This window comes from Synchiropus splendidus, chromosome 7 (assembly GCF_027744825.2).
Source record: "Synchiropus splendidus isolate RoL2022-P1 chromosome 7, RoL_Sspl_1.0, whole genome shotgun sequence".
Classification (NCBI taxonomy): domain Eukaryota; kingdom Metazoa; phylum Chordata; class Actinopteri; order Syngnathiformes; family Callionymidae; genus Synchiropus; species Synchiropus splendidus.
In genome coordinates this window covers 7,580,429-7,607,639 of record NC_071340.1, presented here as the reverse complement: position 1 = coordinate 7,607,639, position 27,211 = coordinate 7,580,429, and the positions used below count along the sequence as shown (strand labels likewise).

General features: G+C 40.3%; 1 protein-coding gene across 1 annotated transcript; it reads left to right on the top strand.

The window, feature by feature from the left end:
• The first annotated feature begins 1,096 nt into the window (after positions 1-1,096).
• ppil2 (peptidylprolyl isomerase (cyclophilin)-like 2) lies at positions 1,097-23,686 on the top strand. The gene is made up of 20 exons (XM_053871840.1): positions 1,097-1,528; positions 1,670-1,719; positions 2,288-2,333; positions 2,398-2,460; positions 2,630-2,681; positions 2,976-3,027; positions 3,252-3,343; positions 3,803-3,892; positions 3,966-4,041; positions 4,105-4,265; positions 6,094-6,169; positions 6,856-6,962; positions 9,554-9,643; positions 13,107-13,140; positions 17,291-17,408; positions 18,307-18,363; positions 19,692-19,764; positions 21,674-21,736; positions 21,837-21,973; positions 23,505-23,686. The coding sequence occupies exons 1-20, from the start codon at positions 1,497-1,499 to the stop codon at positions 23,605-23,607; spliced, it is 1,572 nt and encodes a 523-aa protein (XP_053727815.1). The 5' UTR covers positions 1,097-1,496; the 3' UTR covers positions 23,608-23,686.
• Positions 23,687-27,211: the final 3,525 nt, after the last annotated feature.

Genomic DNA, 27,211 nt, shown 5'->3' with positions numbered 1-27,211 from the left:
TTCTAATACAGCCATTGGAGTGACAACACTCTCATGGGCTCACCGTCTGTGAGAGGGGGCTTACTGGTTCAGCGCTGGGTGGTTCACTGGGCACCAGTCAAGGGTGAAAGCCTCCACCCAAGTCAGACTGCCTTCCTGGACATGGAACATCAGAGCTCTGTGAGCCAAGAGAATAACATCGTAGGTTCATGCCAGATCCTTCATAGAAGTTGCTACACATTCTCATATAACCTCGACTGTCAGTATCAACAGGATTAATTCACATCTTGTGAGTTTTAAGTAGCATAAACAAAACAACACCAGTATTCAAGATGAATGAAAAGGGCTGCACAAATAAAAATAGCCAGTGAGAGCACACACAAATTGGAAATGCAACTTTTTAATTTGCTTTAATGGGGCCTGTTCACGCTTTTGGTGTGAAGCTCTTGAATTTAGGCGTATTACTTGTCCACACTGAAAAGACCAAAGCCCCCCAAAAATGTCTCTGAAAAAACTGAAATGGTGGATTCAAGGGTGAATAAGATTAAGCAACTGTTAACTCACATCCTGTTCTTGTGACTTCTCTTTTGTTTGACTCTTTTATTTCTTTAGCTTCCGTTCCTCCTTTCTAAAATAAAAGGCAACATGGCATACTGTATAAACATGAACTGTGAACATAATGGTGAGAAGAGACTCACTCCATTCACCTTCTAAGTAGCCTCTGTTGCGTGGCAACCATATACACTGACAATTAGTTGGCTCTACCATGAATTTCCTACCAAAACTTGGGAATAAATATGCACATCCACATCAGTCTGGATGTGCCTCTCACCTGAAGGGACGGCAATGTTTATGTCAGAAGAATTTCTGCCCTTAAAATGGTATTTTCGTGGAGCAGTGTTCTATTTACAGAAAGCCATCAAATGACAGGACAGGAACGGATACAAATAAATATAGATTAAATATAAAATACTCAAGTAAATACCGCAACAAAAAAACGTAGCATGCAAAGTTATGTGCAGCAAATCCTGACTTAAAAGCATTGAATGAAAAAAAAATGTGAATAAACAATTCTCACAGGTGAATTTTGACATTTCGTGCTTTTGCCAAGTCTGTCGTACATATTAGATATAAATCCACACCGACCCTTGCACACGAGAATTTGAGGTTGTGTTCAGGCCTTTATATGACACATTCACATTTGAATCACATTTGTAATTTAATCCACATCCCTGTAATACAGTAACATGAAGATTTGAAGATAGGTATGGCCATTATGCATATCTCAATCCAATACAAAGCGCTACAAACGTATATTTAGTTTTGTTACGTTACCTCCAGCTGTAGATGGCAGTATAGTGCGCCTAAAGTTCCGTCGAGGAAGAAGCAGACGTAAACACATAGCAACTAGCTTGCTAAGTGCTGTTCATACCGGTGCGATATTGCTTGAGTTTTGTTTTTATTTTGTGGGTTTTTTTTGCATTGACAGAGACTTGGGGAACAGAACAAATCTCAAGATGGGAAAGCGTCAACACCAAAAGGACAAAATGTATGTTTTTATTAACAGGCAGTGTTATGTTGCCATTAGCTTAGCGGGCTAATGCTATCTCTAACATAGCAAATAAGTGTAATGAAAGCTAACTATTAACTCTTCCGGTTGTTCATGGTATTTGTATTTTTATGTGAACAGGTACATAACGTGTACCGAGTACACTCATTTCTATGGAGGAAAACGACCAGGTTTGTTTCTTACACTATTATACTGTCGCTATGGTGCTGTTCTTTATTTAGATGAATTAGCGTAAACGTTGCCATCTTACTTAATTTTTATGTTTGCGGTATCATTTTAAAAGACTGTTCAGGATAAGCGGGTAGATAACAGACAACCCTAAACTTTGATTTATTTGCATACAGTTCAGCGTTATACTCTGCAGTTGGGCATTGCATTTGAAAACAATTTCATTATTGTTATAATTAAATGAGCAAGAAATGTGCCGAAGCGATGTGTGATATACTAATGAAAAATTAAAGTACAACACGAACTGAATATCTTGCAATCTGGACAACAATTTGCTTTCATGAGCAAGCTTATCTGCAATCAGCAAAAAGTTATCTAGTGCATAATGAACACATCCTCCTACTTAATTACACCACTTTAAACTGTCTCTTCTATTCTTGAACCTTGAATTTTTTTTTACCCTCCCCAAGACCTGAATAAATCAATTTGTAGTTCCTCAGATATGTGAGAAAGTGAATGTGTTGGTGTAAAACACTTCACAATTGCTCATTTTAATTCTCAATTTTCCAGAAATTCCTCGCTCGAATTTCAGACGGCTACCGTTTGATCACTGCAGGTAGTATAACATAGTAATTCTGAACTTAAAGCTGTGATTTGTGAACATTCTTTTGATCTTACAGCTTGTCTCTTCAGCCGTTTGAGTATCCAGTCTGCACCATGGATGGGATTGTCTTCGACTTGCAGTAGGTTGAAAAACACACTGTTCATGAATTTGGAATACATTTCACCAGTGGTGAAGACATGAAAAAGATGGGTGTTATATCCGCTGAGTCTGGAAAATTGTATTTTTATTGTAAATGTTTCATACTATTGAAACATTTGTTTATAATTTTTATCTGTTCCACCTTTCAGAAGCATCATTCCATGGATTAAGAAGTATGGCACGAATCCCATTTCAGGCGAAGTATGATGTCATTGGTTTATATTTTTTAGTTTTTATTTTTCATATGCTCTCATATCTTTGCTTTTAAATTTCCAAGCTGCAGAAATCCCTGTGTCTGCATGGGACTTGAATAGTTTCCATTAAATAAATAGTTCAGGAAATCATACCTTTAAGAGCTACTTTCTTCAAAAATAATAGAAAGGCATTTCTTTTGCTTAACTGAATTATTCAAGCCTACTGTTATGTTTGTCAAATAAAGGTTCATGATCAATTGGTTTGTATGCGTGATTCAGTACATATTTTTGTCTTTTACAGAAAATGGAAATGAAGTCCCTTATCAAGCTAAATTTTGCCAAGAACAATGATGGTAATTATCCAAAATACACTGTTTTCTCTTCTGCATGCTTCAAACATTCCAATTGTATTAATGTATATTTGATTTGAATCTTTTGTGTATATAAATGCAATCTACATTACTGAGAGGCACTGTTGTTGGTCCTGTGCTACAAATATGTCTGACTTGTAAATAAAGGTTCTGAATGCGCAAGGTTAAAATACAGAATTACTGAGTTCTTGTGTGTCTTATTCCAGGCAAGTATCACTGCCCCGTGCTGTACAACGTCTTCACAAATAACTCCCACATTGTTGCCAACAAGGTCACTGGCAACGTGTTTTCCAATGAGGTTGGTGGACTTCTTTTTCTGTATTATAGACAATTAGATCCTAGCACTTTTTTCTCAAAAAGTAAAAGTCTCAATCGTTTAAATATTTTTATGACTGATCAGTAAAGTAAATACAAATTATTTTGCATTATGGTTTATAACCTATTTTAATATAACTCTGGTGCAATAACCTATTTTAATCTAGTTTAATTAATTTATTTTTTAAAATTTTTATTTTATTAGTATTTTTTTTTTTTGTTCTCTGTGTGATGCTCTTCCTGACTGCATGCCCTTTCTTGCCTCTATTGCTGTGGGAAATGTAAATTTCCTGCAGGGAGTCATCCCAAAGGGATCAATAAAGTTGAGTCTAAGTCTAATTACAATTTCACCATATACAATTCACATACTCTACATAAAAGTGCCTGAATTGCAGCCCATTGTTTTTTTTTAAGTTGTATTTGTATTTTTGTTTTTACTCAGGCTGTTGAGCAACTAAACATCAAGACCAAGAACTTCAAAGATCTGCTGACTGATGAGCCTTTTGCCAGAAAAGACATCATCACACTTCAGGTGGGATTCTCTATTGTTTTAAAAAATGACACATTCTTCATGCTCGTAAATAGTTTAGCTTTTTTCCCAACAGGATCCCACAAATCTGGACAAATTCAATGTGTCCAACTTCTTCCATGTGAAAAATGAGCTGAAAGTATTAGACCCTGGTAAGAAATAGAATGCTATAATGTTTGTAATTGGGTTGGATAACATTTTTTTTTTTAATTAAGATGAGGAAAAGGCCAAGCAGGATCCGGCATACCACCTAAAGACCACCAACCTAGAGACGAGGGAGACTTTAGCTGAGCTCTACAAAGACTATAAAGGGGACGAGCTGTTGGCCTCAACCATGAAGGAGCCAGAAGCCAAGAAGACCGACAAGTTAAATGCCGTAAGTATGTAAATCATGCACATCCAGTTGGGTTTCCTACTTTGCACATCTGGAAAAAATGTTTCAGATGAACATCTTTCTAACTCGGTGTTTTCAATTTTTATAGCTGCTTTGCATTTCACGTTATTTTCAACTGCTCACCATATTTTCAACTGTGTTTTGTTGTTCATTGAGATTTATTAAAAGCTGACATTTTCAAGCACAGAACGTATTTGCTTGAATCAAATTCCTCTGTTCGCAAAACGGCAGTCACATCAAATCTGTCCTGGTGCAACAAGATTGCCAGATTAACGCCCTGAAAATTCTGGAGTAACAACTTAGTCCACAAGGGGGAGCTGAACACATTATTTGGGACGAAAGATAAGGTTATGAGAGAACAAAAGGATGTCTAAAATATTCTGAAATGAAAATACGACTACCATTTTGACAGGCTTGGATGCTTTTCTTGACACTGGGGATATTGTTCTTAATGGTCATGAGTGGCCGTAGAGAGAACTGAAAGATATAGATCGAAGGGCCAATTGAGGCTTCAGCCTTTCGGTCTGCTCTTCATCACATTGGCCTTTACCCATCACTTGTCTGGCTGTAATAGATTGTAGACAGACTGTAGAAAATGTTCTACAAGCAAGGTCAACTGTGGACATATTAGCCACATTTGTCTGTGTCCATAGATAACCAGACAGACTTATTCAATTCAAGCACTGCAGCTTTTTTTTCTCAGTGCCGTCCTTTGATGCATTGCCATGTCGGATTTTCATGCAATAGCTTTCGTCGTAGACAAGTTCACAGTAGAGGTGATGGTGCTCTGATATGTGACTGCGGAGGGAATATAGGTCAGACAGAGCACACAAGGTAAAGTCTGTGCTTCTATTCACCCTCACAAGAATTGGAGCAGAAGAATGCAAAGCTACGACTGTAGAGGGATTTCAAGTCTTTCTTGAATTCACTCGTACTGAATCTTTCATGGCTTTTTTAGGTTGTGCATACATCTGTAATTTAAGCGAAAACATCTTGAGCTGACTTTAATTACAAGACAGTAGATGGTGGCTCTGCTTTTAATCATCCAGCGCCTGGCAGTCGGCTAATTTCCACTTGATGCATCACTTAGTGCAAATGAGGACACCAGCCAAGAGAACAGGCCTGAAATCAGATGGTTTAGAGTGAAGAGGAGCCCTTGTCTATATATTTATTTATTTACATTAAGAATAACAGGACTCTCACGGAGGGAGGAAACCCTCTGGGCCTTTGCAGGCGAGCACAGTTCCTCGTGGGAGATTACACAATGGAAGAAAAACGCTGATAAAGACTTCCAATCCTGATTTATCTTAATCTCATGATAGAAATGTTTTTAAGAGGCATTCAAATTCCCACAGAGCTTTAGATTGCTTTTACAGTTAAGTTGTTTGTTGCCCATAACAAAAGAAGATTCGGAAGCAAATGAGTGTTTTTGCTCCACACTTTTTACGTTGCATTGATTTGCTTCATTTATGTTCATCATGTAACCAATGGCGAACCTGTCTCTTACTATGCTGTTGCGCTGGTGTTCATTTTTTAGGACTTTAAAAAAATAAAAGACTTGAAACAACAGCATAAACTTTGTAAAGTAGCTGAATTTAGTCAACAATATAATTCATTTTAGTGTTACCATTTTGACAGTCTCCGGTCATTAGTTCTCATGTCGCCCTTTGGGAAAATGAGTACCTCACCTCAGCAGACGAAGGATGTCTCCCCAGGGAAATAAAATCCATACTTGTTTTGGAAATTGAGTTCTGAGGTAATGTACGCATATTGTTTTAATTGTGTTTTTTAATTGTCTCTCTTCATGCAGGCACATTACTCTACCGGAAGAGTTTCTGCTTCCTTCACGTCCACCGCCATGACTCCTGCAACCACACATGAAGCAGGCAAGTGAACATCTTTTGAAAACATCACCTTTCCCAAGTAGCCCTTGCCAATGTTTATCCTGGCAGGACTTGCTTGTCACATAGTTCAGATTCACATCATTAAATTGTGCAGCAAGTGGAAGCCTCTCCCATTCGACTGTCAGACTCTGTGATCTGCTCCCTGGGAGAGATTTGCTGTTATGCAACTGTACAGTAGGTTTAATGCAGACGAGAAGGGTGTTTGGATTTACTGACCTCATTTTGTTTTCCAAAAATGATTTGCCTGTAATAGTTGGTCTGCATGACCACCCTGTACATACACGATATGGAACATTACCCTGTCTGTTATATTTGTTTGCGTGCATGGATGCACAAATTCTTCCCCTGACATTTGTTCACATGGTTGCTATGGCAAGTTACAACAAGAATCCAGTCCAATAAATCACTGAACAAAAACCTACTTTCATTGTTCATGTGCAGATTCCTGGTGCCGATAACAAAGCATGAATACATGTTGACAGACAAGACAATAAGCACCTGTCCAAATATTAAGCTCCCTCAGAAACTTTTCTCACTGCAACTGTCGTCTTTAACGTTCCATGGTGATAACAAAACATTCACATGATGCTTTAGGTCATGAACTGAGGTTCACTGCAGAAGATATTCATTATGTATTACCTTTAATAACACATTGTATCTTCTTACAGAGGCAATTGAAGACGACACAGTGCGCTACCAGTATGTCAAGAAGAAAGGCTACGTCCGTCTTCACACAAACAAAGGAGACCTGAATCTCGAGTTACACTGTGATAAGGTGCATACCCTTGGTCTCATCTACACAACAAGAAAATGACGTGACAGAAACGTCACTGAATGATGAATGTTTTCAACAGAGGTACCCTAGTCAATATTTACACGTGCACATTCTCATTTTAGGAGATAACTCTCTGCATGTTGCTTTCAAACTAAAGATGACGGGTCTTCTGTCTAGTTTCCATATTGATTTAGAGGGCTAATGTGGCTAATTATCTGACCATTCCCCATCTCAAATAATGCTTATATACTATATTGATAGTCTATTTAGTGTTTGTATGTGTGTGTGTGAAAGTATAAGCTGGATATTATACTAGCAATTTCATTAAAAACTATTTATCAATCTATTAGCTAGCTAGCACTTACAATAGATTTTGACTGTCTTTTTCAACCAATGCTAGTATCTAAGCTGTTTAAATGACCTTTTCTCATCCTGGGTTGTTTCTGCTTTAGTAGAAAACAGTCTGAGTTGGAGAGACACTGTTCTACCCTGGTAACCAGGCTCCTAGCATGCTGGGTTTTCATTGGCTTCTGAGCTGTCGAATCAGAATAATAAATGGAGCGCTTAGACAACTTTCCGACCTCCCCTTCCCTTCCACGTACTCCACATTCTCCTCCCCTGTGGTCTCCTCACAAGATCGCAGCTCTATTTGTGGCCTGCTGTTTATGAATTAATGAGCCCCAATTTGCTGTCACATCGGCTTTCACTCATAGTGACTCGGGGGCCAATCTTCCTGGTTTGTGTCCATTTGCTCGGCCAGCTGTAGTCTTCTCAACTCCTAAACATGTTGAAAGCGTAATCTGAATCAGGTTACTTTCTTATAATGTGCTAATCATTGAAGGTTAGTTAAGGGTAAATGCTCTACTCTCTCCAACTTGCAAGAAAGTCGTCTAGATATTTATAGTTGGATGAAAATTAAGTTTCAAATGGTTAAGAGGCAATGTGTGGTGGTTACCCTGATGTGACCAGTTTGGATGAAATAAACGAATGAATGAACAGTCCTTCGATACCAGTTGGACCAGGTTTGGGAAATGCTCTTCCCCCACGTGAAGGATATTGCTGTTAAACTTTGAAATTAGAATTAAATGTGTTGGACTACAGACCACCCTAATTGGCTACATTCTCTTACTGTCTATTGTCTGGGAAACACGGCACAGAGGCATATGCATGTGAATTCAGACTTTTCTAATCAAAATAGTTTCCATGCTGAGATCACTGATAACAATTTTAAGATGAAGTCGGCCACTAAATTGGATTGCATTTCAAACATTCTCATGCTCACGATCAAACAATTGAGTGGAAACGTGCTTGTATGCCGGCAGACGATTCACTTTGTTCCTCCAAAGTGCTGCTGAGTCAGTGGGCTGCAAAGATCCAGAGTCTGCAGCTCCTGATTTATGTTTTCAATTACTTAGAAATAACAAGTTATGACCATTATTACCCAGTGGATTAAGTAGTATCTTTTCGGAACCCTGGGTGGTTTCCCACTGAAGGTGCTAGACTCTTGACTTAAACTTTTATTTCTCACTTTTATCTATTCTCCTTTTTCTTGCCTGTTCAGATTCCCTTTTCATTCCCTTACTTCCTGTTCATCTTTTCTTTGCACTCTCCTATTGATCTGTTTTATTGTTTTTCTTTCTATCCATCTTTTTCACTTGCTTGTTTTTCCCTTATTTCTTTTATATTCCTCGATTCCCTTTTTATTCCCTGACTTCCTGTTCATCTTTTCTTTGCCCTCTCCTATTGATCTGTTTTATTGTTTTTCTTTCTATCCATCTTTTAACAGTTACATTATATTCCTCCTCTGCCTCAGTCTTCCCATTTTCCTCTGTTTGTAATAGATTGTTGTGACTAATGAAACGCTCTCAAGCTACAAGTTAAAATCTAACGTGAAATTGCTATGATTTGGAGAGCATGTGTTAGAGAACAAGCTCTCTCTTCATGCATTTAGATGCTTAATGTTATACATGCGCTTGAGTCATTTTTTCATTGGGAAAATCTGTTTTATAGTGTTGAGGAACTAAGTCAAGTGAGTTTTTATGAGGTGTTGTAAAACAAAAAGCGTCTTTGTGCAAGAAGCTCTTGTATGGGGGGAAAAAGGCAGACAGACAAATCTGTCTCACTGCAAAAGGCCAATGAACAAAAATAGTTCTTTTTTTCTTTTTTCTCATGAAAGCATCTGGTAGTTCTTGGAAACTGCTATTGTTGCCAAGGGGGAAAGTTTCTCACACATGCAGTCAAATCCTTACCAAAGCAACTCCTTAAGGCTGTTGAGGAAATCAACCAGGGTTCAAACACAAGTTCTTCAGAAAATATACCAATATATTGTGCAGGCTGGTAATTTGGTGACACGGACTCCATCAACATTATACTGCATCAACATTGTTGGTTCTCACACTCCAGCATTTCCTCACTCGTGTACAAAACCCTGTACTGCTGCCCTTGGGCCAGGGATTAATTTGCCATCGTCATTTGTTTCTGCTGTTTTTCACTCAAATCCAGTAGTGCGGTGTTTTCACTTAACTGATATAACCATGAAGGTTCAATCCATAAAAGCTCTAATTCTCACTCAAAACTTGTTTGCTTTACAGATACCGAAAGCTGGGGAGAACTTCATCCGTTTGTGTAAACAGGGATATTATGACGGAACAATCTTTCACAGGTCCATCCGAAATTTTATGGTAAGAGCAGTAGCCATCTGACACTACTATGCGTTGAAATCTCTCCTGCAGGCTGGGCTTGTCTTTGAAAAAATATGTGTTTAGTCTATTACATGACGTTTGCATGCAAAAACTGCTGACGTCATGTGATCAGTGATTTGAAGACCAAACATTCTTGGAGAGTGACTGTGATAAAGATCTCTGCAGAGGCTCATTCTGCTCAAGGAATGTTGTTTATTTACATATCAAAGTCTCTCGGTTCTTGTTTTTCCCATGATTGGCATGTGCTTCGCCCTGTTTTGATCCGTGACTGTGGTATTTCTAACCAAGGTGACAGATGAGTTCAGTCAGAAGCTCATGGACACCATGTTGTTACACGCAGAAACGCCATGCATCAGTGTAGTTTAAGTACCTGCTCATCAAAGCACAAATAGCAGTCCTGAGGTTATTTTGGATTGAAGGAGATCTAGTTACAGACAGTTTGTGGGTGGTGAAAATGTTGGAAGGAGTCAAAAAGAAGAGTCTAATTACTGGTATGATGATGGGTAGAAACCACAATTGTCCCCAATTTCTGGTTATGTTAGATTATTCCCATTTGTATTGTGCTGTCAAACTGCAGTTGCAACAGTTGAATGGACTTGTTGATAGTCTTGTGTCGAAGAGTGAAACAAGTGACAGAATCTGTATTGTTGTACTGCTAACTTTGCTGCACATCAATGCTATGATTTGTCTTGCTGATGACACATAACCGTCCCAAATCTTCTCTCAGAGTCGAGGTAGTTCAAATTAGTCATGCTTTCAGTATAATATGTGCTTTACCTCACTGTCTGATGTCATGTTGTCGCCCGCCACTCTTCACTCTGACATTTGCGAGCCACTGATGAGCCGCTTATGCTGGTGTTTGCTGCTTTCTTAATTAAAGTGGACAGCCACTCTCGTGAGACATGCAGTTTAATCTGTCCTCTGTTTTTATATTTGGTGGTGAGCTATAAATTGTTTATCCATAATTACTGAGAGAGTTGTTCTCTGAGGTTCGAGGGAAGAGGTGGGAACCAAGTGCGGATTAAATTAATGAAAACTTTGACATTTATAGAGTATTTTGGTCGCCTGGCCGAAAAGTTTCTAAAGTAGGAGGGTAATTAAAATTTGGTTGTGTAGTTGGTTCAACTCTCATTAATATACAATTTAAAGAGATCATCATCATAGGAAGTTATTTGTTTGTTGATGCTAAAGACTGTGGTTTGTTGAATTTGGCTTTAATAAAAGACAGGAAGGGTGTGAAGAGAAATATACAGGTAACTTTCTCTCTACCCACATATTACTCTGCGTTTCAAGGGAACGTCTGATACACTAAAGGAAATAATGTGAGATTATAGTTCAAATATTGCAAGTCTTTTCTGGATCAAAGTCTTCTTTCTTCGTAAAAATCAAAAAGATGTTTTAACATTACAGGGTTTCCGCCAGGATTTTTGCTAACTGTGGCATAACTTTGGCATGTAGCGGAATCCCTGCGTTAAATATACTGGTCATTTGGGATTGATTTCTTTGGTTTACCAGAATAGCTAATGAAACTAAGTTCTTCACCGTTTCCCTATCCAAGTTCTAAATATTGTCGCTGTCAGAGTCAACAAATAAGTGTTGAAAAATAAACAAAAAAAAAGATAAACCATAGCTTCATCAAATTAATATTTAGTAGTAGAATGCATGAGGTGTCCCAGAACCTTTTTCCACCACTGAATATGGCACAGCTATATGCTACCATGGTTTCTTGATCCATTTTGAAGGAAACTATATGAGATTGTGCTGATGGACTGAAAATGACAAAGAGCAACAAAGAGTTTGCTAATGGCTGGAGCACTTCCACTCTGGGTTTAAGCTTATGTGTACAGATCTAAATTAAATGAACTCAATTTGGAGTCACATATTAAAATGTGATTTATCAAGATTGATTGGTTATTCATTGACAAATCCTAAAATCATATGAATTATTATTATATTTAAAAAAAGTCAAACATTGGAATTTACAAACACTCTCAAAGAAGTCATTATAAAGGGTTATGGAAACTGAGAAGAAGAGATTAAAAATTAAAACTATCCCCCAGAACAATAAATTGTAAGTTCTTTTTAGTTCTTCTAGTTTCCTAAAGTTCTTTTTAGTTCTTCTAGTTTCCTATATAATAACCTCCCTTTACCCACACCAGGAATAAAAGTGTCATTGTTCTGCAGCCCGGGAAAAGTCTGCTTTGATAGGCAGGTCTGTAAAGTTTAGTTTTCCTAAAACCCACTCTTTGTCGGCCCTCTGAGTCGCCCATGTAACATGAGAGGCCCACCACGCCACCCGGCCTCCAACAATGAGCACAACTGTTCAGTAATGATCTGACGCAAGCATTGTGCACGTCAGCCTCATTCGTTGTCAGGGACCTTACTTTTTTTTTTTCCCTTTGCATCTCACATTCTGTAAGTTTCTCATTCTGCCTCAGCAGCCACAGACATTCACTCACATTGACAGGATCAACTATTAGATGTCCTGAAAAGAACCTTGCTGCAGATGTGACATGGGAATGAAAGAACCAGACTCTCCCATTTATTTTACTTGTCACTTGTCTTGTGATGACTAAACGTCACATGGCGATGTAGAGGATGTTCTGCAGTGCTTACAGTTATTTATCTTTTTTGAATTGTATTAGAAGAAGGCATTACAGTATTTTAAAACCTACGTGTCTGACAAGATCATTAAAGCTATCTACCTTTAAGAGCACTATGTAGGAAGTACATTTTCTATTAGCAAGTCTATTCTTTTAGGCAGATCCAGGTGGCAGGAGAAGCCCTAGCAGGAAATTGAATATACTACAAAGGGTCTTTCAGTACTATATAGTATAAAATGTTTTGTGTCTAGTAACAGTAAGTGTGTGCATTCAGGGATCTATCCCTCATCCTATTTAAGTTAAATTAGAACTGCAGATACATAATTAAATTATTGGGGAAACAAGACTATCACGTTTTGCTAATAAATCCATAATTAATGACCCATAAATTTACCTTTTTTTATGATCCAAACTTCTGGATACTTGGGATCATGACCCTGCAGTGTTTGAGCTCGCTGTTTCTTCTTAGGTTGAATTGCAGGTCGACTTTGTTCTGCTTCAGGCTGCTTCTTTAATGGAAAAAAATATATTTGGGTGACAGTCAGCTAAAGGCTGTTAGCTGTGCTAATGGCTATTAACAACACTACCTGTATTCGTTGAGCAGCAAGCTAAACACAGACTACCTAGTCATAAAACACACCTTTTACATTTTATTACATTTTACTCTACTCTATGGCTAAGGTTTTGTTAGTTCCTGCTTCTTTGCGACCTATAGTCTTCCTTTTACACTTTCACCATCACTGACTGCTCTTGATCCCATTAAATGGAAGGCCTGACTTTGGCTTTTAATCTGCAGTAAACTCAGATCAACCCTAACACATGGCTGCTTTTTCTTCCAGATTCAAGGTGGAGACCCAACTGGCACCGGCACAGGTAAGATCAGAACTGCACTTTAACCGCATCTACTGTTATATAACACCCGACTGCTGAAATATTTATAGTTCTTTTTTGGAACCATAACTGGACCTCTGTGTAAATAGGTTTTGCGTCTAAAGATGGAAGTTGAGAGTGTTGCTAAGTATACTCTAGGAAAGCAAAACACACACTAGCACAAGGGTTGCCTTGTGTTCTCTGGGAAAGGTGTGGTGAAGAACAAATCAAACAAGAAACATTTGGTTTGTTTTTTCTTTATTTTACTAAGTCACTAGCAAATATTATCAACTGAACATCCCCCTGTGCGCCGCTCCTGCAGTCAATTTCCTGCCTTGGTGTTGCCTGTTATGCTTTTGTGAGTTGACTGGACAACCTCGTCTTTGTGTCTCTGGGAATCGTTGAACACAGGGGAGAAACCCGTGCCCTGAGTGATTCATTAATGAGCAGTATGCCAGACCTGGAGGTTACAGTCGTGTCACCTTCAAGAACATTACACGCACACAACCCCTGTGTAAACTGTGCCTTTTCCTTCTCAACTGGTAGTATACTGCTAGATACAGAGGGAGAATTTATGACTCATCACATACACACCAATCTGCAATTGTACTCTTTATTCACACTCCTGTTCACCATGTTCTGCGTTGTCTTGTGCTGGAGGTGGCTGCACAGGCCAGCCTTAGTTTCACATGTCAATCGCTGGCTTCCCACGACCCTGCTTTTTGATTGCCACTGACCTCTGTGCACCTTGACCGGACCAGATCTGCAGCTTTGTTGAGAAAACCTCAGAATTGCGTGTTTCTTTTTTTCACCTCTTCCCAAAGGTTTCAACAGTTACATTTTTTGCGTTGTTTGTGTATCGGAGTGAGGTCAAGTCTTAGGGCTCCAAAGTCTTGAGACTATGGTATAGTGTTTTCTTTCTTTTGTTCTTTTTTTAAGCTTTCAACTTAACCAAGTGGGAGAGATTGACTTCCTTCTCAGCTGTGGCATCTGAGGCTCATAAAAGGATTTGACCAGAAGGTCTAAATGGAATGGCTCACAATTGTATGTCATTAACAGCTTTGTCGCCAACAATCAACAGAATCTTTTGCATCTTTTTGTGTACCTATTGATATCTTCAAAATGTGTGGAGGACACGTTGTCATTCGGATCATTCACAGATGTTTGTTAACCAGCCATATAGTTGCATTCAAATGAGAACCCAAAAAAGACTAAGCACTCAACTGCTCTACAAATGACACTTGTATTGTGAGATTCTAAAGGCCAAGCAAGTTACTCTATCTTTCCCTCCCTCCTTCCATCCCTTTTGCTCATCTCTGTGTTATAAATTGAGAGGAAGCGCATCCTGCAAACTGCTCACTGTAGCGTAACTTTTCCTTCAAAGTTCAGTAGAGCTCCAATTAATCCTTTGGAGCACAAATGCTCAGGAGAGAGTGAGGAACGCTTCAAACATTGACTTGTAAATGAAGTCACAGACAGACTCGCTGAACAGTGAAAAATCACATTTTCCAAGAACCATAACTGATGTCATTGCTTGCCTGAAAACAAAGACATTCTATTTACTTTAATGTTGAAGATGAAACCTCTAATGTGACAACAAGGAGTGATGTGTCTTATAGCTGAAGTTGGTTTTAAGCCATAACATTGAGCTCTGAGACAAAAATGACACAAGTACATGCAAAATGTAGTTTTTAAATATTAAGCTAAATAAGAAAACATACTAACTACTTTAATTTTTATGATGTTTTTGCTCAGCAGTGGTTTTGACTCTGCTGTGTAGGCCTTTTTTCCTTGGTCTCTGTCCATTGGTGGGGTTTGAACTCTGTGAACTCGGGCATTGAGGCCTGCAGGTCTTTGCATGTTGTGGGGTCTTTTGTGACCTCTTGGATTATTTGTGGCTGTGCTCCTGGGGTGATGTTGGTCAGCGCTCCTGGTAATGTTCACCACTGCTGCATGTTTTCACCATGTTTTGTGAATGATGGCTCTCCCTGCGGTTCTCTGGAGTCTCAAAGCGTTTGAAATGGCTTTACAACTGTGTCAGACTAATGGAGCTCAAGTACTTTCTTTGTCATTTGTTCTGAATATCTTTAGATCTCAGCATGATCTGCAGCTTTTGAGGTCGACTTCACTTCATCAGCCAGGTCCTATTTTAGCCACTTATTGATTGAGAACTGGTGTGCCAGTAATCAGCCCTGGGTGTGGCTGGAGACATTGAACACAACTGTCAGAGGCTGCTAATGTTAACAGTTTTTCACTTAAACTTCATTTTGTGTGGCGTTATATTTGAATCATATTTGAATTTGGTGAGCTGAAACGAAAGTGTGACAAAACATCAGAAAGGCTGAACACTTACTGTATTCTCGCACCACTGTAGAGACAGGATGGCTCTTACGGGAATGTTGTTGCGCCACTGCTAACTTTAAAGTCAGAAGCTATATGCTAGATTAGATAAGATGTTTCATCGCAAGAAAGAAAATATGCTGTAATATCTTAAAGCAAGGAGAAAGTCTATTGCCACTTAACTTTTATTTCAGTGTGCATGTTCTACCACATGACGTTGAACTGACTTCCAGTGTCCAGCGAGTATTTTTGATCAGTAAACACCTGGTGAGCTCATGTACTCTTTGAACTCGCTACTTGCTGATGCACATAATGGGCAACTTTTGTAAATAATTTATCTAATCTGTGGAGTGCTACAGTAGAGGTAGATTTGAGTGCATTTTGACCAATTCTGTATTTTTAAGGTCAGTAATATTCCATCCATTAGATGACTCATTGTTGTTTCTTCACTTCACTGCCTCACTGTCATCAGAATTTTTTTTTTTCGTTGTTGCTGCACTGCCTCCACAGAAGGTTAAAATGAAAGGTTGATGCTCAGGAACATTTTCAAACACTTCAAGCTCCTTTATTCTGACCTTTCTCCACATCCCAGTGCAAAGAGGAGTCTTCTTGATAAATTCTTGAGCCTTTAAGTGAGAATTATCTTCAGTCGCCATTGTCCCCAAGTGCTCCGCTCACTGTACATTGATGATGCTTCGAGCTAAAATGTCAGCGACTTGATAAATTATGCAAAATGTCACAGAAGGAGATGAACTGCTGCAAACACCGTTGAGGGTTTTACATTCACACTTTTGAATAACGATAGAACACACCAGCTGGTGGAAACACAGGACAGAGAGACACCTCGGGCATCAGCTCTGCTCCCTCTGACAGGAGCCAATAAACTCACGCCGTGAATATTCCTGTGTACTCATCATGATGATTCTTCAGGATGAGCATGAGTCACAGCTGATGGCTCTCAACATGTTGAAGGACGAGCTGGTCTTTTGCCTCATCGTTGCTTCATTGCGACTGCTCATATTAGTCTAAAATGATTTTTTTCAAATGCCTGTTGGGCAGTTGGGCTTCTTCCCCTCATTCACCACAGACTATTTAATTTGTAATTAGTTTAATGTCTCTCATCGCAGCACGAGGACAGAGCAGAGCCTTGAATGCAACAGTCTGTTATAGCAATAAACCATTATTGTGCAATTACGCAGTCTATTAAATAGATGACACTGTGGGAAGGTTTTCTAATTGAATTGTGTTTTTATGTACATTTTTGCTGTTTACGTTATTATAGGAGCGGGAATATCCCAGAGGCAGTTTCATTTGAGCACAATAGCTGTCATCATTAGAAACTTCGCTTGTGCCGCTGTTTATACTATTTTGGTAATTTGGGTTGCAACACAAGGCGTTATATCATTTTACATTTACAATATTTTACCTGACCCAAATCTAGCTAAAATGTTGTAATCTAAAATCTAGGCTTTTAAGATGAGCTTTCATTTTTATCAAGCTTGCTTTAAGATGTGAAAAAACCTGGACATCTCTGGTGTTATTCAAGTCAAACTGTGCTCTCTTGTGTCTAACTGTTATGTTGGTTTATTTTTTGTGTGAAATGGTAGTGTTTTTTTATTCATGTCCTGCAGAGACTGATTCTTCACTTCATCAGCAGCTAAATGTTGAGATGGAGCATCTGAGTAGGAAATCGGGAGCCATCAAGCTCCATTGAGATACACTCAAAGTTCTTGTGCCTGTTTTTGAATGAGTGATGTCATTTTGCTTTGATTATGCACTCTTTTTGTTCACTCACTGTCTTTCTCTGCCGCAGGAGGACAGTCGTTTTGGGGCAAACCTTTCAAGGATGAGTTCAAGCCCAACATGTCTCACACAGGCAGAGGGATTCTCAGCATGGCCAACTCGGGTCCCAACACCAACAAGTCCCAGTTGTAAGAGACCTTTTAACATATTTCCTGTCGAGCAAAACTAACCAAGTCACCTCAGGATTTTAGCCCTATGTATTATGGGAGATTATTAAATTTCAGTTCCTTCTACTATAAATTACAATTTTCAATTCGATCTTCAACCAGTTGTTTCCCTTATTGATACATGACGGGATCATTATTGGTAGCACAAGGACGCTCTGAAAACGATTGAGATGCAACCTGATATAGAAGTTGAAAATAAATTCTTTTGTGTGCAGTTCTTGGTTGAGACACTAAGCTTGGTATTTAAGTAATTCACTACGTCTAGTTCCTTTTCTGGAGTGGGATGTATAATTCCTCTCTACCAAAGAAGAGATGCCATTTTTTGTTTTGAAACTCTTGAAATGAATCTTAAGAGCTAGTTAATATGGTTTCTTCATGTCACTAAGAGGTGTCCTTGGACACCATGCTGACGTCCTTTGAGACAGAATTCAGTGCCAGTTTTGAATATGTCACCTTTGTGAAGTGCAAATGTATGCTAGGCTACGGTGTCACTCTTGTTGCTGTAGCAACTGCATGATGCCCAGGGCAAAGGCATTAATTCACAAGATCTGTTAAATCACCTGCATTAATTTGCTTCACAACATTCTCGGATGCTTCCTTTTATGCTGACAAGCTTTTGTCATGTAAATAAAATCACTGACACAGGCAATGGGTGCACTGCACTGTAAATAAATGCATTCTTGATCAAAGGCTGGGATTTAGTTTGTCACCTGCTTTTTTCATCTTCAACCACAGAGACCATATAAATGCATTTCAACCTGAAACTACTGTTGCTTATTTACTGTCCGACTGCAATGCTTATTTTAATCTGTGCTGCTTATGTATATATTGGCATCTAAAAATGTTTGTTTTCTCACAGTTTCATCACATTCCGCTCTTGCAACTACCTGGACAGGAAGCACACAGTGTTTGGAAGGTAAAATAGTTTTTAATATACAAACACTTTTCTATCTGCTAAGATGTCCATCTTTGCGGTCCCGGCAGACAGTTATGTAATTCTCACAGTGCGCAGCATTTTGTCTGCGCCACATCTTTTTCCTTCCTGTCTTGAAGCCACTTCATCAGCCCCTTTCTGTCTGTCCCTCACTTCACCAGCGAGCTTATGTTTTGTTTTCTGACACCTCCGAGAGTGCTGGTACTTCAGAACCAAGGCTGAAAAATTTAGTAGACGCTGAATCAAACCTGGTGGATTTCTCAACTCGCTTAGCAGAGCGTGATGCAGAATGGTTTTATTTTAGAAGAAGGTCCCAAGAATACCTGTGTTGCTTTTAAAGGAAGCATTCAGTTGATCTCTTCGGTGAAACCACAGCAGTTTTTAGTCTTCATTTTATTGGTTTTTAGTGTTTGGCTAAGAATGCCTCCATGTGCATGCCTCACAAGTTAATCACTTCCTTACATGTTAAGTGTCCCTAAATCTTGTGAATTCACTTCACGTGTTTTAATTTTAAAATATTTGAACAGTGGTTTTCCCTTATTTGCAATGTGCCAAGACAAGACAGTGTTAAAGAAAATTCTGTCCCGCGTGTCATCTGGTCAAATATCAATCTGTGCCTTGACCGATTTAAACCAAGTGGTTTGATACGTACCGGGATACGGTGCATATGGACACGACTGAGCGCGAGCAAGAGACCCCCTCAAGTATTGACAAGGTCGCCGACTCATACCAAATCACACTTGACTACACAATGACAAGAACAGCAGAAAACTCAAGCTGGCATGAGCAACTTCACAGAGTCTGTACCTGCTGCCAATACTCAACAATAATATAGGACTGAGATGATTACAAGTGGCCAAACTAATAAAGCGGGCTGACGCTCTGCAACTTGGCTGAGTTGATTCCTTCCTCTGATTCCATAGCAACACCAGATGGTGAGAGTTCAGTTGCACTAAGATCAAGTCAAGGCATCTGAGTGATAAAAGGGACGATGTGCAGTAGCGGAGGGCTTATATATGGGGCTGCCCCTTCCCCGTTGGAGGGCAGAGCTTGGACCGAATAGAACTGTATAAGAGACTGACAGCAGATCATTATGGAGAGTATCCGCTCTTATTCACTGGTCTGGACTTTGATGTGCTTAAAAGTTGCTCAACACACACGTTGCTCGACATTTTTTCCTCTTATTTCATGCACACTACCTGTTCAACCCTGCAACAACTATCTCTGATGTATAATATATCCATGTGTCACAGACAAAGGTCCCCACCCGCTGTTTTAAACTGCTAACGTGGAACATTTGTATTTTGCAGAGTTGTTGGAGGGTTTGAAACCCTGACCGCCATGGAGCAAGTGGAGAGTGATCCGAAAACTGACAAACCCAAGGTATGACAAGTATGGATTAGCTTGATTCTAGTTCAGTTCCCATGATTAAGTTTGTATACCACATTATCACAGGAGTTGCTTTGTACCCCATTTAGAATATTAGTTCAACCAGAACTGTCAGCAGATTTAACCACAATGAATAATCAGATTTAAAAAAATAACGAAATTAGCCTCTCTGAGGCACAGAAAGAGTCACAGAAGGCCAATATGTTGCATTGTAGCCCAAGACCTCTGATCCGTCTGTGCTGCAGCTCGCTGCAGTGAATACCACGGTTTCTGTTTTAGCTGGAGTAGAGCACAGACCACCTGTAGAGCTAAGCTGGGAGCAGCATCACAAAGTGTGCTAAAGTTAGCAATATAAACAGTCCTGGTTTTCAGTTTAAGACCTGTCATCTGCTTCCTTCTCTGCTCGCTCACACCTCCCTGAACCCACCAACTGTGTTCCTCGTAATTCCATGTTTGAATAATGGGATTAGGGGCTATATTTTCTGATCAAAATAGATTGAAAAGCATTGATCTTTAATGGTGATTGATCAAAATGAATCCACTGATTGAAGCTGGTGATTTTTCTGACTGGTTGGTTATTTGCTTTTGTTGGTGATATGACGCTGTATGACCATGCAACTTTGGTCTGTTGGTTTGACAGAGTGCAGTCCTTTTGTTTGTCATGGTAAAGGTAACAATGGTTGAGCAGTCCACATTGATGGTCCTGATTTTGATCAGTAAATGACTCAGAGTACCAACTATTAAGTGTACTGCTAGTGAATAGTACTGATAAAAAATGGCACTTTGGTGAAAGGAGTTTCTGCCTGCTGAGGTTCATTAGTTCACCAGGGGAGTGAAAGGTTGGCATTGTGTCCCTCTCTATGAGGCAAGCTGCCGTTGAACACTGTTCAGCTGCAGACCATGAACTATCCAAATGAGTGTGCAACTTTTCCAGCATCACCTCAGGTTCTGCCAAAACTGTGGCCTGTACCTAAAAGATCCCACGCCTTGCCACAAAGTGAAGGCGTTGACATACCCTCTGACTCAAACTAGTTAGGAATTCATTGGATGTGCTAGATGAACAACGAAAATCCTGGTAAGCCTCGCCTTTCAACTTCCAGGACTTAAAGGATATGTTGTCAACTTCTGGATGCCCTTTACTTCAGAGCTCAAGTTAAGTCCGAGCCCCAGCGGACCTGCCAATTTTAGCAACAAAACAGAAGCCCATATAATATTAGCCAGGTGGTTATAATGTCTCTGCTGTTCTGTGCCTGTCACTTTCAGCCTGAACACCATTTTATATTTGTTATATATCTGTGGAGGTATGTCTTCAGGTCCGGGTCAGTTACCAGCACAATTGAGGAAGCTCGATGTCATCACTTTCAGTTGTGTAGTTGCTTCTTGGATGAGCAACATGGTTGGTCTTTGTGCTGTGACACTGTTTTGATCCATGTTTGCATCCTCTAAAGGTCACATGAGGGGAGAAAACCTCAGCGAGAGAGAGAGAGCCGCCACACTTGGCTGTAGCTAATCCACCAGCGTCATTCACAGTATATCACACTTAGTACTGACACAAAGCTCCACCTTATTTTAAAGTAAACAAGGCAGTTCCCAGAAGATGATCTATAAACACAATGTTCTCTTAAAAGAGCAAGAAAGGATGATCACAAGTGGTTTCAGGACATATAATGAGATGAAAGAGTGAAGCAATAATAATTTGTGCTTTGAAAAGAAGACCCGTCAGTATCACACTGTTAAAATGTAGAGATTAAATCATAAGGGGGCTGTATAATTTCACCGTCACACTTCATCCTGCGACTCAAAAGATACGTCGCTCACAGTCATTGAATTCAATATAGCCTTTTTTAATGTGTTCTACTCTGTGAGTAAAAGTAATGTTTTGTTTTTCATTTTTGTCTTGTAGTCTGAGATCAAACTTCTGAGTGCGACTGTGTTTGTGGATCCATATGAGGAGGCGGATGCCAAGGTTAGTTTGCTGGCCCAGCACCTTTTGTTCAGCTTAATCTTTTGCGATGTCAGTGTGGCCTGCGATTGTGTGAGATCTCATGGGAACGCTGCGTCTTCAGATCGCAGCAGAACGAGAGAAGGAGCTGCAGAAACAAGAGGAGGAGCGGTTGCTGGCCAGCGCCCCGCCAAAGAAGGAAGAACAGGCCCCCAAGACCTTCAAAGTGGGCGTCGGGAAATACATTGACCCCAGCTCCATGTAAGGAGTCAGATCAAACATTTAGAGGATATCTCAACATGTATCATAAATACTTTGTGAAACAACTAAATCAAACTGATCTAGCTTTTAAATCTAAATAAGTCATGATGAAACTCGTATACTTCCTCTTTCTTGTCAACCCTTTTTGTTTGTGAGTGGGGACTAGTCTTATTCCACTTTAACGGAACCTGCTTAGCTTACAGGGCTTGTAACACAGGACGTAAACATTTTCACTGTAATCCTTAAAGGCTGCTTCAGCTCTGAGCCGTACACTGAGGTGGAGCACCACCAAGCTTGAGATCGCTTTGATCAAAATGGAAACTCAGGGTGCAATGTCCTGGATGAATGAGAAATACACAGACACACATAATTCACTCTCTGTTATTGAAGCTTTCTGGGCCATTTTCGCTCTGAATCTCAACAACCCAGACTTCCCGGAGTTGTCCTGATGATTAAATTAGCACAGTAGTGCCACAATAGACCCCTGCTGGATTATTGATCGCACTATCGATGCAGCTTCAGACTCATCTGAGACACATTTTGTTCACGCTGTTGTTCTGGGTTTTTACTTATTGGCCTTTAAAAGGCCTCGAGTGCAAGACGGCAAGATCATCTCAAAGCAAACGGGAATATACACATATGAACTCTGTTTTGTTGTTCAAGCCGGTTTTAGTCTCACTTCAGTGTCACCTTGACTTGAACCATATAAGAATTTAGCTTTACCTTTCATTTTGTCACAGTGAAGGCCGTTACTCGACCTGAACCTGAACCAAAGGCAGGTGTTTTCACGCACGATATATATTTTTTATTTTAATACTGCACAGCTTGTAAGTGATCCTATTTTACCTGTCAACTATTCTTTCCCAAAGTCAGATAATGGTTCTGTTTTGCTTGGCCTTGTTGTTTTAAGTCTGTCTGCGTCTGCCTCCACTTGGTCTCAGGGTTTTCGTCATATACTCTTGTCACTTTTCAGCAATTGATGGCAATGAGGGCCAGACTTTTCCTCCTCCCAATTGGACTTGCCTGAAGCGCCTCACTATGCCGATGACATTCATTACCACGTCCAAGAAGCCCACTTAGTTAGGAAGACCATTACTCATATCGTTTCTGTTTATTTGGCGTCTTTAAATACACTTCCTAGTCTTGTCAATGTTTCCTGTGTCGAGGAATTTCAAGCGTCCATGCCATAAGCTTGAGAACGTTTGCCCATTAAGGCAGAGCAATATGATGTGCCACAATCAGACACTGAACACTGCGGGATGCTGAGATATTTGGTTCACAGATGCTACTTGGCTTAACCAGTCGTGGCCGAGTTCAGATTGTCACACCTCAGCCATCAACCACCAGTGTGCCATGTACGACTAACAAGCTCCAGCAGAACAGAGGACATTACTGGGTCGGTTATGGAACCTTCCAAGTGAAGTCTTGTGAAGAACCATATAGGTTCCTTACATCAAGTCAGCGAGGCGTGTGACCAGTGTACAAGTTACGTGCCATGATTGTTAAAACACAAACATTTGTCTTCTTTTAGGAAACGTCCAGCAGCTGAAGACGAAAGCGGCCCATCAACCAGCGACTCGGCTCCTAAGAAAGCCAAAGGCAAATCCAACTTTGGAGACTTCAGTTCCTGGTAGCCATGACACATTTGACCCATGCAAACCTATCATTCAAGCTTCAAGGTTTTTTTTATGATCCTACTTTTTTCCTTTTCATATGAATACAATAAAAACATATTTTACAAATGAAGTGTCCATTTTCAAGTTGAAAGATTGCTTGACAGAGGAAGTTGGATGTCAATTTGAACGACACAAACAAAGAGCCCGGTCGATATTTGGATCCAAACTCTTTGATCAATACTGTTTTGGCATCACGCTGGTGAGCCCTTATTGCTGCTCACATTCACTGGAGTCTATTCTCGCTGAAATGAGAAACGACTGACAGTTGTTTTTCCTTTGCACAAAAACTACCTGAAGATGTAGAAAAAAAAAAAGGCACTAAAGTCAACGTCGGTCCTTCTTCCCACCTCTAATAGACATAATAACTGAGAAGAATGTCTGTGAAAAGGTTAAGTGTTTCTCCTGTCCGAAGCACTTGGCTTTAGTCTTTTACTGTAAACTCTAATCATCATTCAGTTCTCAAAGGTCAGCGTGGATCTTTTCTCACGCAGACGCTGAAAAGGTTCTGCTCCTGAGCACCTGAAACAGCACGTGTGCGTCAATCACTGTCGATCACGAGTCGCTGGAGAAGCAGGAACCACAGCCGCTGGTTCATATCTCTGTGAAACCGCAGCGATTAAACTGTGGTTTTGGCACTTCTCTGTCACATGACAGGATTTATTGGAGGCTTGGTTATCAGCCTAATGTTGCTCCTCTCCGGCTTCATTATTTAGCCGCCCTCACTTCAGTGCGTGCCAAGTTCTTACCTGAATGAATGCTTCCTTGAGTCACGCCTGAGTTTCCCCTGCTGCTGAAAGTCTTTGGCTGCCAGAGGCTGAGGGATTTAGTGTCCTCTCAACTGGAAGTCTCTGTCCCACCAGACCATGCTTTTCACACATGCAGTGCTGCAACGGCAAGATTTGCTCCCAATATGTTCGGAGTGGGAAATCAGTTACGAGCAGGAAGTTAAGCCAGTAATAGGCCAAACTATTAAGGCTTTTGCTTGTTGGATGGACGGAGGTGATGAATTTGTGCTTAAAGTTTACTGATTTGAAAGGAAATAGAACCTCAGTTGGACTGGAGAAAAGCCAAGGCTCATTCCGTACACTGGCGGAAATCAAAGACTTTCGAAAATTGATGATGCAGTGTTTTTACATGTTGAAGTTCAGATGCGTCTTTCTCTCTGCATCAGCAGGGTTCACTTGAGTTCACAGTACTTGAGGTATCCTCTCATGGAGAGTGAAGCCTGCCGTCCCAGCCTCTCTTTTTGGGAGACTATCGCTCACTCTGGGGACAGGTGACCTCAGCATCTGTGTACTGCAGACCATGTGGTGGTGTCAGACCTTCATATTCACTGGAGCAGCTGGCAACTCAAAGTGTAGCAGCCAGGATGAGGATGCAGCAGACTTTCACTTGAAGCACTTGTTTGGCCTTCCATATCCTGATGGTGAGGTTGGGGCTCCTCTAGCTCTGATTATTCTCTTGTGTCACTTATATTTTATATTTATATTTATATTTTGCACTTCAAATTATGTGTTTTTCAGTAGGCGCCAGGAGTAAGGTGCATCTAATTCCAACCCTCCTTTTGAACCTCCATTGAAACACCTCTGTTTCACCGTGCAGCACTGAAGGCAGAGTTCTGCATCAACTTTGGACGTAAAAGTCCATTTAATGGAAGGAAACCTTGGTGTATTGAGGAGTCGGACGATAACCTCACCATTTATTAGACATCACCGAAACACGAAGTTTAAAGGAACCTGTGAACCGTGTACTGTTTGGAAGGTGCTGACAATAGCCAAAAATATAAAGTCATATTGTAAATATACCACAGAAACATTCAACCTTTCATTTCCATTTCTTGTTTGAAATCACACTCCCGATGGTGATACCTCACTCCAGCGTTGAGGGTTTGCAATTGGGGGCAGGCCTGACCCCAGTGTTTCATTGTCGATAATGATGTGCCGGAAAAAAAAGACAATATGTCATAGTCATATTTAGAGGAGGGCATGAGTTAAGTTGACGTGGCTGTCTGTCACAGGTTGATCTATGTTCCTGCTCTCGCCTGCGCTCGATCTCCCTCCTCCAGTCATCGGTTGAGAACAGGATGGCAGATAGTTTCTCTCGCTGAGCCCAGACCAGAGAAGCCACCTGAGGATGCCTCTTGAATACCTCATACTGCTACTCCCTGTTGCTGCACTGAAAGTGAACTTCACTTAATTGTAATCCGAGCAACAGACTGTCAACCTAAACCACATTTGAAACGTGCTGCAAAATGGATCGACCAAACTGCCGGTTGCAAGGCGACGCTTCCTTCCATGGTTTGCAGGTACAGATGGGGAAGTACATAAAGGTGACACAAACTTAAACCTTCAATAAAAACAGCAATTGTTCTGCATAGTAACACAAAGAAAGCTTCCTCCAGGAGCTGCTGTCGACACTGTCCTTCAGGTCTTTGAACATCTCTCCTTCTGAAAATCACAAGCCTTTCCTCTGTCTGCTCTCATTTTACAGGTCAGTGCTCCATTTTGCTTTCAGCCCTCATTTCAATAAACCTGCCGACAAGACCACTTGTTGCCGTTAAGGACGAGGAAATGAATCATTTGTGTAGTTGGTGACTCTCCCTTCCTCTTCCCTCTGCTCCGAGGGCAAGTTTTTTTTGGGTTTTTTTTTTACATCTGAGCTGTAGCTTTTTAATCTAAATCATTTATCAGCTTACACAGTGCAGGGAGAGAGGGAGGGAGAGAGCAGATCAGGAATCAGAGTCACAGCCCTGTTCTTGCTGGTGCTGAATCCTCACTGTCCCAGACTGACTCTACATCAAGGTCTCATGGTCAGCAGGCCAACCAAAGCCAGGTCATATGTGATACCCTGACTAGGTACAGCAGTCACCAAATAACTCTCCGGGCGATCCTCATCCTTTACAGGGGGGAGGGTGCACATGGACCTGAGTGGAACAAAAAAATAAACGTATATTATTTTGAAATCTCTCCCAAATATTAAAGAAATTAGAGGGTGCTTTCTGGCTGGTGTGTTTTGTGTCATTCTGACTCGAGTCCTGTCACATCAATACAATAAACAATACAGGACAATTATCTTTTTCTGTTCTCAAAACATTTTCCTGCTAATATTTAATGCTGCTGCAGGGTCTTAAAAAGTCAGGAGTGTTTCCTCCTGTGTTCTTTCAGCGGTATTGAGTGGGTTATTGGAATTAGTGGCCTCAGCGCATCCAAAATGAGCATGTTTAAAGAGAATTACTTTAATTAATAAAACCCCTTCATGTTCCCCTTGTCTATCTATCTCTAACTATCTGACGGCTCAATGAAACACTTGCAGCACATCTCAACATTGCTGCGATTCACTCCACCAGGTACTTTGTACTGACATGTTTTTGTCATACATTTACAGTGTCAAGTTGAAATGACTGATTGTTTTGACTACTGGGTGGCAGATGTGTGTTTCACAGGACTGATATCTTTAAGATGTTTTGAGTAGCTGTTTGTTCAGTGTGAGGGGTGGAGCCTGTGCACTAAGAGGACTCATGAAGTCAGCCAAAAGTCAAAGGTGTTGTTTTACTGGCCAGTCT

Coding starts and splice junctions, on each gene's coding strand:
- ppil2 (XM_053871840.1), top strand. CDS start 1,497: ATGGGAAAGCGTCAACACCAAAAGGACAAAAT. Junction 2,334..2,397: donor CTACCGTTTGATCACTGCAG/GTAGTATAACAT, acceptor TTGATCTTACAG/CTTGTCTCTTCAGCCGTTTG. Junction 3,344..3,802: donor GCAACGTGTTTTCCAATGAG/GTTGGTGGACTT, acceptor GTTTTTACTCAG/GCTGTTGAGCAACTAAACAT.